At 38.8% G+C, this 21,058-nt stretch overlaps 1 protein-coding gene across 5 annotated transcripts in view; it reads right to left on the bottom strand.

Moving 5' to 3' along the window:
* AFAP1L2 (actin filament associated protein 1 like 2) overlaps positions 1 to 21,058 on the bottom strand; it is a 156,764-nt gene that overhangs the window by 35,078 nt on the left and 100,628 nt on the right. For all 5 annotated transcript variants that reach the window (XM_056803746.1, XM_007478965.2, XM_007478966.3 and 2 more), the window contains 2 exons: positions 18,916 to 19,010; positions 3,536 to 3,626 (listed from right to left, as the gene is read on the bottom strand). In XM_056803746.1, coding sequence (XP_056659724.1) covers positions 3,536 to 3,626; positions 18,916 to 19,010 — 186 coding nt within the window. The remainder of the gene's footprint in view (positions 1 to 3,535; positions 3,627 to 18,915; positions 19,011 to 21,058) is intronic.

Below are 21,058 nucleotides of genomic sequence, written 5' to 3'. Positions count from 1 at the left end.
GTGAATCACCACGTCAGCCTGTTAAGGCGTCCCAACCTGCGGGTTCTTGATTCACCTCACCTTGCCTGTCAGACGCTAACAAAGTAGCCCTGAAATTACAGCCCAGACCAATGGTTTGAAAAGGCAGAAAATGTTCAACACATCAATTACAGACAGACATCTAACCATAAGGACTCTGTTCTTCGAATTACATCAGGCAAAACTGGACCAACTTTCCAGAGCCTAGAACCAGATGGTAGGTGAAAGCATGGGATAAGAGAAGCAGAGGTAGCCAGGAAAAACCTATCTCTTCCCTATCTCTTTCTTATCTCAGTCCCTGACTTTGTAGCTCTTTCTTCACCCTAGACATTGCTAACAGTTTCGCAATCCTATTGTTAAGAACTTAGAGGCTAAAAATGTCAACTCTGACCTTGATAGAAATTACCTCATAGCTGTATGACATTGGACAAGTCACAACCTCTCACTTTCTTCAAGTGTGAAATAAAGTGATTAAAATAAATGATTTCTAAGGTCTCCAGCTTTGAAATTAAAATTCTATTGGGGTTTCTATTTCCTGGTAGATTGACCATTAGGAAAAATGGTCAGTTCTAATTTCAAAACCAAAGAGGATCTTCTGGATGATTTTTTTTTTTTTTAGTATACTTATCATGTTTCACTAGATTTGGACTTTCCTGTCCAAAGGTCTATAGTATCACCTCTCTTCACTGACCCTCCCAGTGACTTAGCTTTTCCTTTAGTAATATTCATTCATTATGGTCATTGATATAGTGAAAAAACATCATCTTTTACATTTGTATATTGCTTTCTACTTTAATTTCATTTCACCTCCATAGCAAGCTTGGGGAGGTAAGGTAGAACAACTATTTTCCCTTATTTTAGTGATGAGGCTTAGGAAAGGGGATAGAGATAGGAAGAAGGGAGAAGGGGGTAGAGGAGAGCCTGGGAGAAAAGGGGGCAGAGAAATAGGCAGAGGGGGAGTAGAGAGGGAGAGATTAAGTGACTTGTTAACATTATACAGTTACCAAGTATTACACCTGGAATTAGAATCTGGGTAGGTCTCCTGCTCCATGATGGACCAGTATATTTCCATTATTATTGTTTGGTATTTTGGTCTTGATTCTAAATTTAGTATTCTCTTGACAAAACAAAATTTCAGTCACAAGGGTCATACCATGTTGAGAAGGAAGAGATTAGAAAATTGGAGTTCTGAATCTCTAAAATTAAGCAGATATTCATTTTTCCTGAGTTCCATTATATCTGTTCCTTCAGTGCTTGGTTTGGGGCTAATGCTAGCTATGTGGTTTGGCTACATGAATTTTGAGCAAGGAGATAGGTGTCTGTCTTAGCTATCTCCATTTTAAGCCCTCAGCATTGTGGTACTGGGGAAAGAGGACTGACCCTGGAGTCAGAAGATGTAGGTTTAAATCTCGTTTCTCACATTATCTGTATGACCTTGGGCAAAGTCACTTAACCTCCCTACACCCAAGTTTTCTTATCTGTAAAGTTAGAAGGTTGGACTAGATGACCTTCCAGCTCCTGATCTAGGACCCTCAATAGATGTGACTTCCCTGAGCCTCTGTTTTCTTCTTTGTAAAATGAAGGGGTTTGCCCTAGATGGTCGCCAATATTCTTTTGAGTTTTAGATCCAGAATCCTATGATCCTTGGCCCAGAAAACATGTGGCCAAAATGTGTGCTGGGTAGGAAAGGGATAGTAATGGGTGGGAATTTCTTAATCCTCCAAAGGCTTAAAGAAAAAAAATACATTCCACAAATTATTTGGTCCCTCTCTTTATTCGGACTCCACTAGTAACCAAATATTCTCATGCATCCACAATCTTTTCAATTTAGTAAACAGTAGTTTTTTTTTTATTAAAAACACACTAAATCTGATAATATAAACTTAAGTCTAAAATGAAATAGATTTCTAAATAATCTCAAGTACAACATTTTTTCTAAGGCCTCATGCTGACAATTTCACAATCCTATTGTTAGACTTAAAGACTAAAAATTTCAACTCTGATCTTGATAGAAATTACCTCAATACATACATAGCTGTATGACACTGGACAAGTCACAACCACTCACTTTCTTCAAATGAGAATTAAAATGATTGAAGTAAATGATCTCTAAGGTCTCTTCCACCTTTAAAATTAAAATTCTATTTCATTTCTATTTCCTGGTAGATTAACCATAAGGAATAATGATCAGTTACAATCTCAAGACCAAAGAGGATCTTCTGGATGGATTTTTTTCTCAGCATATTTATCATATCTCTTTATATTTATTTATTTGTATCATATTCTCTTTATTCAGCATATTTATCATTTGGACTTTCCTGGCCAAATCAATCTGTGCCAAAGAAGGCTTATTAAAATAACAATACAAATGACAACCACTTCACTCTTGTCCTGTGTTGCAGGGAAGTCTCATCCTCTAACCAGATCCACAATGGCTACTGGCTAAGCCATATAAATTCACCCAAAGGGTAAGACAGCTGATCAAATCATACTATTCTGTGTTGAGTTGGGGCACTCCAAAAGAATATGGGATGCGTTGTAGCAGCACTCAGTGATACCCTTCACCTAGAAGACTCAATTGGTAGCCAAGTAATGGTGAGACTATGACATTGGAAATGGAATTAGGGAAAAGAGTAAAGAAAAGAAGAAGAGAGAGAGAAAACAGAAGGTGGTGGTAGAGGAAGAGCCCACAATGATCACCTCCTAGGTCCCCTCTGTGTCAAGATTCATTGGAGACCTTAAATGCTTATCTGAGGAGATTCTTTGGGATTTACCCAACCAATTCTAAAAGTTGTAATATATGACCTGAAGTCAGGAAGATGTGGGATCAAATTTTGCCTCAGATCTGTGGGACTGTGGGACAGGCACTCAGAATTTCTGAGTCACAGTTTCCTCATCTGTAACATGAGAGGTTTGAATTCAGTGATCTTGAAGGACGTTTTCAGCTCTAGATCTATGACTGTGATTCTATATTCTCTGAACAGGTCAAGTTCAGGAAGGAGCCCGGATTATGCCTCCAGCTCTGCTAAGAGACTCCCTCTCCTCATTGGCGCCTGGTTACAAAGAAGCTTCTCATCTCTCACTGCTTCAGACTTCACCTCATTTGGCACAGACACTTGACCCTTCTTCTCCTTGTACGTGCTGATGTCAGCAATGCTCAGCAGAACATGAGAACAGGAAACATCAAATCCCATAAATCTTCTGATCCTGAGCCAATTCGAGCTCGCCCTCTAGTCACAGCCATGTCCTGCTTTAGTCTTGGCCCCCCCATTTAGACAAGGGAGAGCCCTCTTGGGAACTGCCCTGACTGCATGGACAACCCTTCAGTCACACTTGACGTTGAACCCTACGCAAGATGAGAGAGTTACCTCTCCTTACTAAAATCCCAACCAGATTTCTCTTGCCTTCCAGCTATGCGGCAGACATGTCTGCAGGGACTGGGGTATTAGAAGCATTTCTCTTCTCATGTGCATGGAGTGCTTAAATCACCCTTAGTGGTAAAGCTGCTGGGATGTACCATTTAAGGAAGTATCATATGGTTCTGCCTCTTCATAATATCCCTCTGGAGACTCGATCTTTGGGACTGGGAGCTGTTTCCTTTCTGGAATCTGTGGAATGAATAAATAAAACAAACTTTTTTTTTTTCAGATAAAGATACAGAAGAAGAAACTCAGAATTAACTCTTTCAGTGGAAGGATAGAAGGAGTTTCTTAATAAAATTTCCAAGAAGAAAATGCCATATAGTCTTGAAATCAGTTAATTTCAACCAAATATAGAAGAAGCTAGGTTAGGGGCTAGGAGCAACAGATGAGGAAGCAATACAGAAAGGAGAACTCAGAAAACATTTATCCCCCTCCTCCACAATGAAGAAACTGAGGCTTCCAGAGAGGTTAAGTGGCAGGTCCATGGTCACCAAGAGCTAGGATTTTAATCCAGATCCACCACTCCTCTAAAAATACTTCCTATTATTATTATTATCTTATTGTGATAATGTAAGATTTTTCAGGAAAGAAAGAAGAAAGAACTACTAAATAAATGTTTCCAATCAACTGATGACACCCAGCATCTGCACAAATGACTGTAATGTTTTAACATTTCATATTATCTATAAGCATAACTTTGCATTCACTCTATAGCAAAAATGAATAACATGGAAATAGGTATCAAGTGATAACGTTTGTATAACTCACTGAAATTGCATGTTGGCTCTGGGGGTGGGAGGGAAGAGGGAAGGCAAAGAAAATGAATCATGGAAACATGGAAAAATGTTTAAAATAAAAAAATAAAAAAGGAGAAACATCTTTGCAATGACAACTTAAATTTTAGAAATCTATGGAAAATAGAGGTAGTAACGATTAAGTTATGAATTCTGCATCAAAGAAGTCTAGAATGTTATTTTATTATATTTGGTGGCCTTAAAATACTTTATGTGTTTGGCTTTCAGTATATAAGAGATGGCTATAGAGTGGAAGAACTGCTTGATGCCTGTTTCTTTCAATTTGGCTAAAGTATTCTTTATGCTTTAGAAAAAGGGAATTTGAAAGCAAAGAATGGAAAAGATGGAGACACCCTAGAGGGCTAGAACACTAAAACTCCATCAGAAACTTTGGTTATTCTTGTAAACCACCCTTTTCTTTTCTCCCCCAATGTTACAGGAGAATGCTTTTTTAAAAAATCAGTAGGTTGTAATAGTACTAAAGGACATTGGTCCTGGAATTAGAAGATCCAGGTTCAAAATCCAGCTCTGATATTCACTAACTAGGGTCTCTTATTAACCACATTAGCCTCAGCTTCCTCATCTCTAAAATAAGAATAATGATACTACTGTATATTATCTATCTCAAAAAGATTTGTGGGTATAAGATTTTATAAACCCTAAAGCACTATGAAAAATTAATTATTATTACAAAGACCAGTAGCCCAGCACTCATTAGGGTTTCTCTTCAGAGATGTCATTATCTTCTATAACTATATCTTTATAAAACCATATCCTGATATTTATTCTAACTAATTCTAACTAATCCTGGGTGATGTCCTAAAGAGTATTAACTTTTAGGGATATTTGACTAAAGAACTATACTTAATTGGAGGGGAGGATTCTGAGTCAAGACCTTTATTCTATCCTATACAGAATATTCCTATCCTATACAGAATATCCTTCCAAGAATAATCTTAGATCCACCTATGATTACCCAGGAGCCTGCACCAGCCAGAAGTTCTTGAAGACTGAATTGTTGTCTGGAAAATGGGTGGGGACTGGGGGAGGAATGACGGGCAAATGGCAAGAGGCATCTGATTATCTCCTTATGAGCTGGGGCACGCAAAAGGCACTTCCTCTTGCTAACAGAGACTCTCAGTTCAATACAATCAAAACAGCATTGTCAGTGGGTCAAGTAAGCTTGTCCTAGGAAACATACCGGACATCTTTTAAGTTGATAGGAGTACAAATCAAGTAAGCAGATAAATGCCACTAAAGTAAGTCTTTGAAAAGATTCCAGAACCTGAGAAAAGACCCAGCATGATTTCTATGACCTTTCTTGGAAATTCAAGCTTGAATGCACATTACACACACACACACACACACACACGACACGAACTGAAGAGAATAAGAATCCCTTGACCCTTTTAAATAAGACTCCAGATGTTAGAATCAATCAGTATTTAGCCAAAAAAAAAAAAGTGATTAATCTGGGACAATGATTAATTAGGGATTACAAGAACTATAGAAAGATAATTAGAATTATAATAACATAGTTTATTACATTATAAGGAAAACTAATGCATTATTAAGATGAACTTAGGTGACAGAAATTATGTTAAGAAGTATTTTGAAATAGGGCACTTCTTGTTAACCTACCCTATAAGGCACATCCAGACTGCAACATGGTAGCCTTGGATGTCTCATGACTATAAGGTTGCAACCTAGCATATCAGCTTGAGGACTATCTTAACCAACCAGGACTCAGTAAGTAGCTGAGACACTTCCTCAAGAAGCTAGCACCCAATTATTGCTAGAAAAATGTATCTCCCACCCACTGTCAGAAAATGTATCATCCGCCCCTTGTCAGGAAAATGTAAATCCTACTCATTGTCATAAATTATATCATGATATAATGAGCAATGGTAGGGTATAAAAAATGGAGAAAACCTACATTCCAGGTTCTTAGGGTATGAGGAAACTAAGGACCCAGCTTTACTGACACACTGGTCTCTCTTGATAAACCTGCTATTAGCCTGGAGCTTTGCCTTTGTTTTCTTTCAGACTGGCTGAAAATACTTGTCTAAACACACACACACACACACACACACACACACACACACACACACACAAATACACTAGCAGAGAAATGCTACTTGACCCCTCAGCAATAACCAGGCTACATAAGAGGGAAAAAATGACTATTTTTCATTATGTACAACCATACCAAATTAAGGAAGGCAGAGGGTTCAAAATATAGGGGGCTGCCCTTGACTACTCATCAGATTTCTATCAATCTCAATTCTCTTGTGATGGCAGGGACCACATTTTATACACCTTTGTATTCTCCATAGTTCTTATTAGAGGGTCTTGAATACAATTTGTCTGACTGCAAAACTTGGGAGCAATAGGTGGCCTCAAAGCTTGGTAGCACCAAAACCATAGATTTTGCTTAACTCATTCACTTTTTGATCACATAGAATATATGGTGTCCAGGGGACTGGTGATATACAGGTATCCCTTCTACATCACAACTTTCTCCATCACGGTTTCCATAAGAAATTAAATAGGAATTTTGGGGGATTTTGCAGAAGTTTAGAAACTCAGAAATGCATAAAATATATGTATAGTATTATATAAGTTCAACATATACAAAAAATTGTTAAAGCTGAATAAATAAAAAGTTAAAGTTTGTGAAAAGAACTCAAAAGTCAGTTGATGACACAAAGAGTCTAAAAATGTAGTGCTATCTTAATATTGACCTACATATAGCTGATGACCAAATACTTAACAGAAGGTACTATAAACTATATAAAAGAAAAAAAAAATCCAGACCTCCTCTGGTAGGAAGAGAGGGCCAACAAATTTAAGCAGATTTTCCAGAGCTGATTCTTCAATGAAGTTTGGGTTTGGAAGACAAAGAGTTGAGAAAGGAGACACATGGAGGTCAGCCTAGGTAAAATTCATGTTAGCTGTTGCTAACTCTTCGTTTTGTAACTTCCTGAGGTAGCTTGGTTTCAAGTGAAGCCAGATCAGCCCTCATTGGGTGGGAAGACTGGAACTTTTGGGCTGAAAACTTTCCCCTTTCCTGGTAGACTCTGACATTTCTTTGAAATTTCCCAGACATCCAGGATTTTGGATTCAGATGAGGACTCTTATAATCTTAGTGTGATGTCCCATTCTCTAGTACAAGAAAGCTGAACTTCTATGCTTAGGTCCGGTCTGAACAAATCTTTTCCCAAGTGTAATAAACACACACTTTCTAAGAGTTCTGACCCAGCTGTGAGCGAGAGCCAATTCCTTACTGCTGCAACAACCACAATGTACATTAGTGTACAGGAAGTTCAAGAAGTCAGTTTGGTGAATTTTGCCTTTGGATTGGGAGTAGAGAGAGGAGAAAGGGTCAGTGGGTAGGTCATGGCTGAATCATTCAGCTATATCAATAGACAAGTTGTGTGAAACTCTCCCAATTAAGTTAACTCACTTAGGACTAGTCTTTTATCTTTTCATTTTCAGAGTCTGGGGGAAGATGGAAGGGTGTAAAGAAGAGAAATTTGATGGCAACCAGCCTGAGAACATCTGTTTCTCCTGAGGCAGTCAGAGCAGCTGGCTGCTCTGGAGTCAGGGGCCACATTCACACAGTCACAACAGACCCCTACCCTTGTCTTTTCTAAGGGAGCATTTTCTTTCACTCCTGTGAGGACCATAAACAATTAGTATAACTAGAGGGATTTGTTTCAAGCAGAATACTGAGAATTGAGGGATAAAAGTTTAAGAGAAATGGGGGCAGCTTCTGGAGATGAATATGGAAACCCACCTACCTCCTCCCACAGGAAAAGAGAAGGAGGTCGAACCAGGCTGAAACACGAAGTTGGAGAAATAAAGGGAAAGGCTTTGGAATTGTGAGAGGGTTAGGGTTTTTTTCTTGAGGAAGAAGAAAGAAGAGACAGTCCAAAGCCATGATCAGTGAAGTGATCCTGAGAATTCCTCTGCTGGGGAGCAAGAGGGGAAAAAAAATTACTTTTCTAAGCTCTGACATCAAAAAGATCATAGAAGTAGAATTAGAAGAAACCTCATAAGCCATCTGCTTTAGGGGTAGCTCAAATAGAAATGAGCCCCACTTGGGTACAGATAAGACTCTCTGTGAAGGAATTAGATGGCTTAGTGGATTGAGAGCCAGGACTAAAGGAGGAAGGTCCAAATCTTTCCCTGCTGGCCAAGTAATTTAGCTGCTGCAGTATGACCCTGGAGAACCCAATTAATTTTTGTCTGGCTCAATTTCTTCAACTGTAAAATGGGAATGAGGGGAGGTTCAAAGAGCACATGAGATACTTGTAAATATTTTGTAAAGCATTTAGCACAGTGCCTAGCGCATAGCAGGCATTTAGTAAATGTTTGAAATGAAAAAAAGAAAAAGAAAATCTTTCCTTACAATAAGCCAACATGTTCATTCCTGTAATTTTGACTACAGTTTCTCCTTATGAGGCTAAGCAAAATGAGTACAATTTCCCTTCCACATTATCAGTCCTTTAAATATTGGAAAATTATTATCATGCCCCTCCTAGATAGCATAATGGATAGAATGCTTGTCCTGCGGTTAGGAAGACATCAGTTCAAAACTGATCTCAGATACTTGTTAGTTGTGGGACCCTGAGCAAATCACTAAACTTCTATTTGCCTCAGTTTTCTCAATAATAAAATGGGGATAATGACAGCACTTACCTTGCAGAATTGTTTTAAAGATTAAATGAGATATTTGTAAAATGCTTAGCATAATAGTCTTTATATAAATGCTCATTCCTATCTCTTCCCCTCATCATCTCTTTTCCAGGTTAAGCATACCCATTTGGAATACCCAATTCTTTCTTAGATACATATATACTTCTAAGGCACAACTTTGCCATTCCCTTGCCATTCTGGTCCATATTGTCCTAGCTACATTCCAGATAATCAATAATCTTCTAAAAAATTATTTCATTAAATATTTTCCAACTACTGTAAAACTTTTTTTTAACATTCATTAAAATTTTTTTGAATTCCAAATTCTCTCTGTGAAATTGAGATTTATTCCACCCTATTTATTCTTTAGAATTTTAGCCACCAGGAAGACAGACACCCCCATTTGAGGATTAAATGTGGGGGAGGAAGGTCTATGACCCACATGTGCTAGCAAGTGACATATCAGAAACAACTGACTGCCTTCCCGGGCTGTCCAGAGCCAAGTTTAAGCCACCATTGGTACCCCTTAAGGTGGAAGGAAGGGACAGGAAGTGAAGCAAGGAACTGCCTTTAAATTTTGTGGTCATTTCCTGTGAGGGCATCTTCACCTTGGGCTTGAGATCTCAGACTGCTTCCCCTTGGACTGCCATGTGGTAAGTGAAAAGGCTGACTCTCTTTCCTTGACTTTTGTAGAGGCACCAGCCTCTGGAGAGGCCCCTCATCTTGGAGGAGGCCTCGGGCTGGAAGCCTTGTTAAATTTAATCCTCTGAGCCCCTTAACCCCTTGCTGGGGCCCCTGAATTCCTGCCTGTTTTCAGATTGGAGCAGCTCTCTCTCTCTCTCTCTCTTTTTCTTTCTCGCTCTCATTTCCTTAATTTCTTCCCTCTATTTGTAAATAAACTACCATAAAAACCATTCTGACTTGAGCAATTCATTGGGATTTAGAAATTAAATCCCTGGTGACCAACTCTCAAATATTCAGTCCAACCATAATTTTTACCCCTAACAAGTTCCTATTGCCCCTCCCCCACCCCTTGAGAAGGCAAGCAATATGATATTGATTATGCATGTGAAATCATGCAAAACATATCTCCATAGGAAGAAACTGAGGCAAGCTGGGCTAAGTGACTTGCCCAGGGTCACACAGCTAGTATCTCATCTGATCATCTCATATCTGAGATCAGATTTGAACTCAGGAAAATTAGTCTTCCTGACTCCAGGTCCTGAATTCTATCCATTGTGCCATCTCTACCATGTCTCCACACACTGGGTACTTTCTTCCTCTTATCCTCTTTTCAGTTTTCTTTTGATGAATTGTCTTCCCCCATTAGAATGTAAGTTCCTTGAGGGCAGGGACTATCTTTCTTTACCTTATTTGTTTTCTAGTACTTAGCACAGTACTTGGTACCTAGCAGATTCTTAATAAATATTGACTGACTGACTGAATGAATGAATGCTGGAGTCAAAGAATGGAATGAACTTTGGGGTTTTTATATATATGGCATGAGAGACCATAGGCTCACCCCGTACCTAGGAACAGCTGAGTTAGGACTCTGCTCTTTCATCCACTGCATTTTCTCTTCAGGGACTGCTACCCCGTTTTTCCACCTCCAAATGCGCCAGCGTTTACAGCTGTTCTCCTCTCCACTCAAGCCAGATTCTCCCAGAGCTTCATGCTAAGAGCAAGGCTTGGCTGTGAGGAGGTTGGGATTCATTACAAAGAAGATGAAAAAAGGGGTCACTGGGCTCTTGGGTCATCCTGGCTTTCAAGCCCATCTTGTGACTCACTCACTGCACAAGCATTTCCCTCAGGGAGAGTGAACCTTGGACAGCGAAAAGGTGATTCCCTTGAAGAAGCTGAAAAAGACTGTCTGCTTCTCAGCAGTTGTTCCATGGAAAGTGGAGCTGGCTTCTACTATAAAACTGGATGGATTTTCTGGAAAATCTACCCAGGGCCTGGAATGTATCCATTAGAACAACTGCCTTACATCTGAGAGCTCTCCTTAGCATTGCATTGGGTTTTGCCCCATCAATTCCATTGACTAGTTTTCTCTTAAACAAACCTCTCCTGTCTCCTTGCTCCATAACAGACTCCACTAGAAATGTGGTGCTTTCTCTAGAGAAGGGGCTAGCCTCCTCTCTAGTTTCTATTACCTTGGACACATCCCTCTTTCCATCCCACACATCTTTCTAAATCCCTCTATTTTCTCTACAAGAGTCATTTCTGCCTAGGGACAGGTTCCTAGGTAGTAGATAAACCCTTTGGCCAGCTGGGTTCCCCTTAGGCAAGGAGACTCAACATTTTGGTGTGTCATGGATCCCTTTGGCAATCTGGTGCAGCCTAGAGACCCCTTTCTCAGAAGATATTTCTAAATACACAAAATACATGCATGGCACTGGAGAGAAGACCAATTTAATTTGCAATATAGTTCTCAAAAGATTAAAAAAGGAAAAAAAGTCAAGTACATAGACCCCAGGTTAAGAACCACTGCCCTAAAGGGAGCTGTCTCTGTCAAGGAAGTTAGAAGTTAAGTCTCTTCGGAAGCTGGTCACAGTAACCTAATGAACTTTACAACTGGTCCATGTGAAATCCTCAGGCAAATGCATTTACTGTTTTAAACACACACAAATTCCTGGGTCTGAGTTGATACTATAAAGTTGGAGTGAGGTTCCAACTCAGGAAATTCCTCTCATTTTTTGTTAACCTGTGAACAGCTGTTCCCCTAGAGGCAAAGCAAGTAATGGAGTTTCTATCTGGCAAGGACTAAGGGTTTGGGGGGCAGAAGAGCTATAGTCAGGTTATAACAACAGACCCAGTTCACTCAGAGAAGTTACTACATTCCTTGCTTCTTCACTGGCACTAGAAAGTGCCCAAATTATTTTCTCCTATTCCTCCTCCTTTTACTACTTCTTCCCCATGTCCTTTGTACAGGAGATTCAAAGCTTTAAGGTTTTCAAAGTGTCCTCTCTTTTGAGTTTTACAACAATCTCGTAGGTACTAATGGTATTATTCCTTTTACCATGGGGTAAAACTGAGTTATAGAGTAGTTAAGTGATTTGTTCATGGCCACTCAGGATTTTCACATCCAGTTTTCCTAAATCCAGTGTTTCCAGTAGCTTTATTATTGTTCAGTCATTTTTCAGTCCTGCCCAACTCTTCATGACTCGATTTGGGGTTTTCTTGGCAAAGATATTAGAGAGGTTTGTCATTTCCTTCTTCAGCTCCTTTTATGGATGAGGAAACTGAGGCAAAAAGGTGATTTGCCCAGGGACACAGAGCTATTGTCTTGAGGCCAGATTTGAATTCAAGATGAGTCTTCCTCACTCTAGGCCCACTGTCTATCCACAACTATCTAGCTGTCCCCAGGGTACTTTGTTCCCTCTCAAATCCCTTCCTTTTTGAATATCAATGCAGCCTGCTCCTGAATGCCATGAACAGAGACAAAATGCCTCATTAAGGCCTTGGAAAAAGTATAATCTGACCTCAAAATCAAAATTATTTTAGTCTTCATTCTCCTTGATCTTTGAAGCACTGTTGACCTTGCCATTGTTGATGTAGTCTCCTTTGTTGGCTTCTGTGAGACTTCTTGTTTCTTTATGAAATGTTGCTAATCCAAATCTTTATTCTTTATCCACTTACTTTATCTTTCTTTATAATTGCTATATTATTAACATAACACAATGGTAAAATTATATTATCATGATTAGTACATGACATATTAATATATAATCATCTAAATTCTCTATATTTTCCATATCTTTTCTTCTCTCTATACTAAATTCCTTGATTTCACTTAATACAACAATTTTAATAATTACCTCTAAACGGATAACTCTCCAATATTCCTTCCATTTTAACTTCTCTCTCAATATTCAAACCAACAATTACAACTGTTAAATGGACATCTTCATGCTGGTTGTTTCATCAGCATTCAAATTCAACACATCTCACAATGAACTTTTACCCAGAACCTACTTCTCCCAATTTTCCTATTTTTATTAATGGAATTTCCATTCATTCTGCCAGTTACTGAGGTTTAAAACTTGGGAATTACTTCTTATCCTTTCCTTCTCTCTTTCCCTTTATCCTACATTTCATTAGTTACCAAAGTATATCAACTCAGCCTTTACCACTAATCATTCCCTTCTTTTCCATTCCTTCTCTCTCTAAGGAAGAAATATCTCTTTTCTTTTCTAAGGTCAGTGTCTCTACTTGTGTCATTGATTTTATCTCTTCCTGTATTCTCCCAGGGCTTGCTCAGTCTCCACTCTATCATTTCCCTCTCTCTCTTTTTCAATATCTCTGTTTACTATCTCTACTGTCTACAAATATGCTCAGATCTATCCTATCCTAAAAAGAGAAAATAAGCCCTACACTTGGCTCTACTATTCCCTAAAGCAACCACTCTATTCTTCCCTCTCTTCCTTTCACTGCCAAAGTACTAAAACTAATCAAAACTCATTGCTTCCAAATTTCTCACCATCCACTTGCTCCTCAATCCTTTGCAATATTGCTTCTGTTCCTACCACTTGACCAAAACTGCTCTCATCAAGGTTACCAGTGACCTTTTAACTACTAGATCTGATGGCTTTTTCTTTGACCTAATCTAATCATCTTTGACTTTCTCTACAACTATTTCTACTATTAAACTCCTCCTCCTTCTGATATGTGCTTTTTCCTCCCTTAGCTCCCAAGACATGGCTCTCTCCTATTTTTCTTCATTTTGCCTTTCTGCTTTGTTTTAGTTACTTTTGCTGGATTATCACTCAGAAAGTATATAATTATCCTAACCTGTCACTGTGAGTATTGATTCTTAGGGCTCTGTACTAGATCCTCCTCTCCTTTCTCTTTATACCTGATCACAAATTGGATCACTTTTCATGGGTTCAAATATTATTTCTGCATGACTCCAGTAACCTTTATTATGATATCATTGATAAAGAGTTGGCTATGTAATCCAATGGTCATTTTACAGATGAGGAAACTGAGGTCAAGAGAAATTAAATGACTTGCCCAAGATCAAATACGTAAGTTACACTAAATGTAGAATTTGGGTCCGTGTTTTCTGACTGTAGAAGCAGAGTCTTTCTAATATACCATGATTAGCTCCATCTATGTAGCAGCTCCTCAGTAGCTATCTCCTCCTGTATCCTGCAGGCATCTCGAACTTACTATGACCAAAACAGAACTTCTTAGTATATCCTCTTAAAACATCCATTTGCCCTACTTCTCTGTTTCTGGTGAGGCACCACCATCCCTCTAATCATTTGGGTTTGCAACCAGAGAGTGAACTTCAATTCTTTCCCCATCTGCCAATTCTTATCATTTCCACTCCTACAATATCATACAGATTTTCCTTTCTCCCCAATCCTTAATGTAGTCCCTCATTACCTGGTAGCATCCTAACTGTTTTCCATGCTTCCTTTCTTTCCCCCTCTCCAATCTAAAATCCTCATAGCTTCCAAAATAATCTTAAGGCAGAGGCCTGATCAAGTCACTCTCTTGCTCAAAAATTTTCAGTAGTTACCTGTTACCTCTAGAATCAAATACAAATTCCTCAGTCTGGAATTTAAGGTCCTCTACAATTCAGCTCCAAACTACCTTTTCAATACTTATTTCAGCTATTTTCCCCCAAAATTTTGTGTTCTACTCAAAAACTGTACCACTAGCTGGTTCTCCAAATGGATACGTCCTTTTTTGCTTCCTTAAATTCCCACAAGGCATGGAACTCTCCAAGGCATGGAATGTATTCCCTCCCTCTTCATCCTTATCTTCTTTCAAGGATCATCTCAGATGGCATCATCTAGATGAAGCTTTTCCTTATTCCTCTTTTTGATAGTGTCCTCTTCATCCTCAGCTGCCCTAGAACTAACCACCTTTGTATTTCCTCACTGAACCTGTGATTTCATTAATTAATGTGAGAAATTCACATTGAGAAAATAATGCAATTAGACCATATGTAAAGCATTGGCTAAAACAGTATTGCGGGGTACCAGGAGGTTAAGCAACTTGTCCATGGCTTCACAGCTGGATAGGGCAATACTTGGACTAAGCCTCATGGATGGCCCTTTGTCCACTCCATCATACTGACTCTCAACTTGCTTATAATAGGCATTTGGTGAAAGTTCATTGGATGCAATTGAATTCTATGTCCCTCACTGTAATCAAACCATACTACTCCTCATCCCTGGAATGTATCTCATACGTTTGTGTCTTTGGTCTGATCACCAATAAGCTGGGATGTCTTCTGTCCCCCTCCACTTCCAGTCTCTGCCTCTCAAGGATCAGTTCAAAGGTTACATTATCCATGAGACCTGCCCTCAGTTCCAGGAGTGTGTGAACAGTTCACTTTCACTCCCAAATTCTCAAAGCATTGCCTTCATATCTTCTTCATATACTTATTTTTTTTCTTTTATACACTTCTAGTCTTTTAACATATAATTATTTATGCATATATTTAGGTTCTTTAAGAACAAGACCATGGCACTCCTTTTTGGATATGCCACAATGAAATGAACATAGCAGGTATTCAATAAATGTTTGCTGAACAAAAGAGACTCATAAAATTTGATCTCACCAAGAAACAGGGATGAACTTGAACTTATCTAACATCAATACTATGTATGAGGCAATGAGAGGCTTCTGGCCCAAATCATGAGCCAGAAGCATGTTCCAAGTACTGGGCTGTTGAAGGCCTCCATCTGCCTTTCTATTCCCTTATTCTTAGGACACTTGTCAAATTGGATGCAATGATGAGCCACTCAGGACCTGTCCTCAATTACCTTGGTTAGATTCACAGATTGAGCCATCCCCCACAGACCTATTCCTCTCTGTCCTAAAGTCTGAAGAACATATAATCTCTCAAAATAAAAATCAGGAATACAACTAGAACACAGCTAGAAGTGCTACACTTAGAGATGGGAGGCCCTGGGTTAAAATCTGAATTTGGACACTTCCTAGCTATGTAACCTTGGGCAAGTCACTTAGCCCCAGTTGCCTAGCCCTTACTGCTCTCCTGCCTAGGAGCCAATACACAATATTAATTCTAAGATGGAAGATGAAGGTTAAAAAAATACAGCAACATCTCAGCAGGGAGATTATTTTAAAAAGTGCAAAATGAGGCATATGACAGAAGACACGATCAATATGTTTGGTAGTTTGACTTTCCTCTTCTTTGTTGTTTGGGATACAGTTTGGTTCCCTTAAAATTCCCCCAACTTCTTCCTTGGCTTTTTCTAGCTAGCCAAAGACATCTGAAATATTTGATTAGATGTAGACAAGTGCTCAACAGTAACATCTGCTTTATGGTGTTACCTTCCAATTTTTGCCTTGGACTTATTCACTGGGAAACTGAGCAGCAAAAGTTGGCTCAAGAATCCTCAAATGAGACAAACCTTTGGGCTCTTTCAGTTTTAAAATGAGAATTTTCATGAAGATCTAAAAATACTGAAAAGCAGCTAGAGATGTCCTTTTTTTCCCCAAGGAGGGGGAGGAAAGGAGGTAATTTTTTTCCTACTAAAATAAAAAAAATTAAGCATCTAAGAAAATACTCTTCTAGAGCATTGTGGCACTGGGCTAGAGGAGGATGAAATATTAAGATATGGCAAAGAAATTTTTTTAAAGAAAAAAGGAAACAAAATTACTTTTGTGGTTATCCCATGGCAGAGACTTTACTAGTCATCTCTTATAAACCAATATTCCATGGAAACTACAATGGAGGTGAGCAGATGCCTATGTCATATTGCTTAATGCTGTAGTTGGAATGCCATCCACTCTTTATGTCTTCACACAAGTCCTCTCCTTTCTCCACGAAGCTTTCCTCTTACTTTTACTGAATTCTCCTTTGGGACTTACTTATATTGATCCACTTTCCAGTCTAGACATCATTTATTAAATGACTACCATATCAAAGCACTGATAGAGACCTCAGGGAGCTAACACTTTCCTGAGAGCATGGGGAGCACCACAAATAAACAGAGAAGGATATCCACCCTGATTTTAAGTGGGATGAGTATTATTAATACCTAAGGGAAAAGGTTTCCCAAAGGAGACAGCACATGAGCTAAGACTACCAAGAAGATCAATTCTATTACATCCAAGAGCACAAGCTTCCTTTGCTGTTTCCTAAGCAAGACTCTCCATCTCTCAGCCATTTTCTCTCCTTGTTCTTTATGCCTATTCATCTCCCCTCCTCTCATCCTACTGATTTCCCTGACTTCCTTCAAGTCCCAAGAAAAAGCCCACCTTTTTCCAGGAATCCTTTCCCTTTGAATTCTAGTGTCTTCTCTTTCTTATTTACTTTCTTCTTATCCTGTAAATAGATTGTTTGTACATATTTGTTGGCTTGTGGTCTCTCCATTAAATTATGGGCTTCTTGAGAGCAGGGAGTATCTTTTGATTCTTTTTGGCCCAGGTCTTAGCATAGTGCCAGACACATTGTAGATGCTTTACAAATTTTTTTGCGAATGAGGGGTACAGGTGGTTAGCTGATACAATAGTGTGGATTGAGAGCCAGACACAGAGATGGGAGGTCCTGGTCTCAAATCTGACCTCAGACATTTCCTAGCTGTGTGACCCTGGGCAAGTCACCTAACTGCAATTGCCTAGCCCCTTCTGTTCTTCTGTCTTAGAACCAATATTTCTATTGATTCTAAGACAGAAGATAAGGGTTTGTTGTTGTTGTTGTTGCTGTTATTGTTTTTAAAGAAAGCTTAGCATGCCAAGTTTAGGGAGGCCAGTTTGGCCAAACAAGAATTTGAAGGACTTTAAATGCCTTAGGAGTCTGTATCTTATTGTAGAAATGATAAAGCAACACCATAAGTTCTTTGAGCAAGGGAGTGACCTGGTCAAGCCTGTGCCCTTAAATTATTTTGGCAGCTGTGTAGCAGATGGCTTGTGTATAAATGGAGATTTTGAACCTTTGACTTCATTTCCCAGAAGTCCTTAGTATTTCCCCAAATTCCCTATAGTCTCTCCTGTGTCTCCACCTTGGTGGGAGTTGAAGGGATCACGTTATTGGTATTTGACTGGCGGTAACTTCTCCCATGCTCTTTTTTTGGGGCAACAATCAGCAGTGATGGTGGTGAGTGGATGGCTGAAAATGGCTAACCAGCCATGGTCTTTTTGTAAAAGAAGCTATGGAGATGAAAGAGGCAAGGAAAGATATCTATGTTGCAAACCTGAGGAGGGTAAAAAAGGTGGTATCTTTAACAGAATAAGAAGAAGTTGGAAGTCTGGAGAAGTGTGTTTGGGGAGAAGATGAAGAATTGCATTTTAGACATATTGAGTATTAACTACCTACTGGAAACGTAGTTTGGAAAAGTCAACAAGTATAGGACTGGAGCTCAGGAAAGAGTGTAGGGCCAGGTAGAAGAATCTAGGAGTCATCCGCACACAGATAAAGAATTCATGGTAGCTGATGGGGTCATCAAGAAGACTGAGAAGCTGAAGAGAAGAGGATCCAGGACACAGCCTTGGAGAATACCTTTTAGGGGATGGAACATAGATGATGATTTAGCAAAGGAAACAGAGAAGTCTTCTAACTGTAGCTGAATCAGGAGAACCAGGGTCATGTTCAAGTGAGGAAGGAGTACCCAGGAGGAAGAGGTGCCCAAGAGTGTAAAATACGGCATAAAAGTCAAGGAGAAAAAATGAGAAACAGCCTTTGGATTTAGGAATCAGAGGATCATATTTAACATTGGAGAGAGAAATTTCAAAAGAAGGGTTAGGTTGAAAGCCATATGCTTGTTTATAACAATTTTAAGTTCAATGAGCTTTTCTTTTTAGCTAAATTATAAACTATCTGTTGCTAAAGGTTGATTGTGCTACTATGTACTTCACAGTGTCTATTACGAAGCTAAACACATAGGTGTTCAAAAATTACTTTAACTGATTAACTAATTGATTATAACATATACTAACCACTAAAAGCTAAAGGAGGTCTAAGTTTGGGGAATCAGGACCCAGCACTGGCCACTTACTATTTTAGGAGGTGGAAGATCAGGCAAACTCTTCTGTGGGGCAGATAAGTGTTGTACCAACTCTCCATTGGTCAGAGGATCTGAGAAATTCAGTACTGTGATGAAGAAAATGGAGAAAGATTAGTGAGGTGTCTCACAGTAGAATGCAATCTTATGCATAGGAATTGCATCTGAGAAAAAAATCTGTCAGAACATGCTCAGGAGCTACTTTGAAGACTATATTGTCTTTTCTCTAAGAATACAATGCAGTATCACCTCAACTATAGGGAAAATTCTTTTGGAGGAACCTGTTTTGGATTTCTGGAATGTTCCTCCCCCAAGTCCTTTGGGTCAAAAATGGTACAGACCACAGTGTCTTCAGTAATCATTAGACCTGTAGGAGCAATTGCTATATAGAGAGACTCAGTGTTTACCCTGTGATTATGGTTCTTTCCATCCCATAATTTATCCAGCAGTCAAACTGTTTTTGGCAGATTGGCCACCACTGAGAAGGGGTAGTTTAGCTGAGGTTTGGGGGCATAGGGTTAGGTAATCATGTCTAAAATCCAGTGGCACCAAATAGTCATGTGTTTTGTGGGAAAACTGCTAATTTTTAAATTTTGGTAACGAATATTCCTTTTTAAAATTTTTTTATTATTTTTATTTTAATACCAAATTTCCACATAAGTTTTCTAAATTTATATGATCCAAATTGTCTCTCTCCCTTTTTCCCCTCCTCCCCCTGGATCTGGCAAGCAATTCAATCTGGGTTATACATGTATTATCATGCAAAACATATTTCCATATTATTCATTTTTGTAAACATATAATCTTATAAAACCCAAACTCCCAAAATATACACAAATAAACAAGTGATAAATAATGTGTTTTCATCTTCATTTCCACTCCAACAGTTCTTTTTCTGGTAGTGGATAGTCTTTTTCATACATCCTCAGAATTATCCTGGATCATTGTATTGCTGTTAGTAGCAAAGTCTTTCACATTTGATCATTCCACAATATTGCTGTTACTGTGTACAATGTTTTCCTGGTTCTGCTTATTTTACTTTGCATCAGTTCATGTAGATCTTTCCAGATCTTTCTGAAATCTTGTTCATCATTTCTTATAGCGCAATAGTATTCCATCACCATCCTATACCACAATTTGTTCAGTCATTCCCCAATTGGGGGACATTCCTGTAGTTTCCAATTCTTTACCATCACAAAAGAGCAGCTATTAATAGTTTTGTACAAACAGGTCTTTTATCATTTTTTAAATCTTTTTGGGATACAGACCTGATAGTGTTATTACTGAATCAAAGGGTATGCATTCCTTTATAGCTCTTTGGACATAATTCCAAATTGTCCTCAAGAATGGCTGGATCAGTTCACAACTCAACCAGCAACACGTTGCCAAATTTTATTTGTAAGAGAAATATGTGTAAGGCACTGAATACAGTCAATTCAAGAGCCTGCTGGTTACCATCAGGGTTTTTAGAATGAGCCATAGTCAATCATGATGGCAAATGCTTGTTATCCTTGCTATCAGGGAGGCTGACACTGGTGGTTCACTTGACCTAGGGAGTTCTGAGCCACAGTAGGCTAAGATAATTGGGTGTCTACACTAAGTCTCACATCCAATATAGCGATTTCCTGGAAGCAGGCTGCCTTGGCTAAGAAGGGGCAAATTAGCCTAGGTTAGAAATGGAAAAGATCAGTACTATGCGTAACAATATTGGGAATGGATCTGTAAATGGCCACTGTACTTACAATCTGGATGGATGGAGGGAAGAAAAGAAAGAATAGAGGGGAAATAGGGAAGAATAAGCCCTTGAATATCATTTCTGCTAACTCAATCTAAGTTTTTATGTTAGTGGGCTTGAGAGAATAAGCAAGCGCACCAGAGTCAAAACATCTACATCCTAACTAATTTGATATATAATCTTGGTAAAAATTACTTTACCTTATTTCACTTCATTACTTATCTCAAAGTTCTTTAGAAATACAAAATGAGATAATGTGTTGTCAGAATGCTTTTGAAATATAAGAGATTTCATACATATTTAAAACACCATATTTTCCACAGAAGAAAAACATATGATTTATCATGCAGTTCTATGGGAACTGATTGGGAGTTTTGGTTTTAAAAGATCACTCTACTATAA

This window comes from Monodelphis domestica, chromosome 1 (assembly GCF_027887165.1).
Source record: "Monodelphis domestica isolate mMonDom1 chromosome 1, mMonDom1.pri, whole genome shotgun sequence".
Classification (NCBI taxonomy): domain Eukaryota; kingdom Metazoa; phylum Chordata; class Mammalia; order Didelphimorphia; family Didelphidae; genus Monodelphis; species Monodelphis domestica.
Note: the sequence above shows the minus strand (reverse complement) of the source record. Positions and strands in the feature narration are given on the sequence as shown.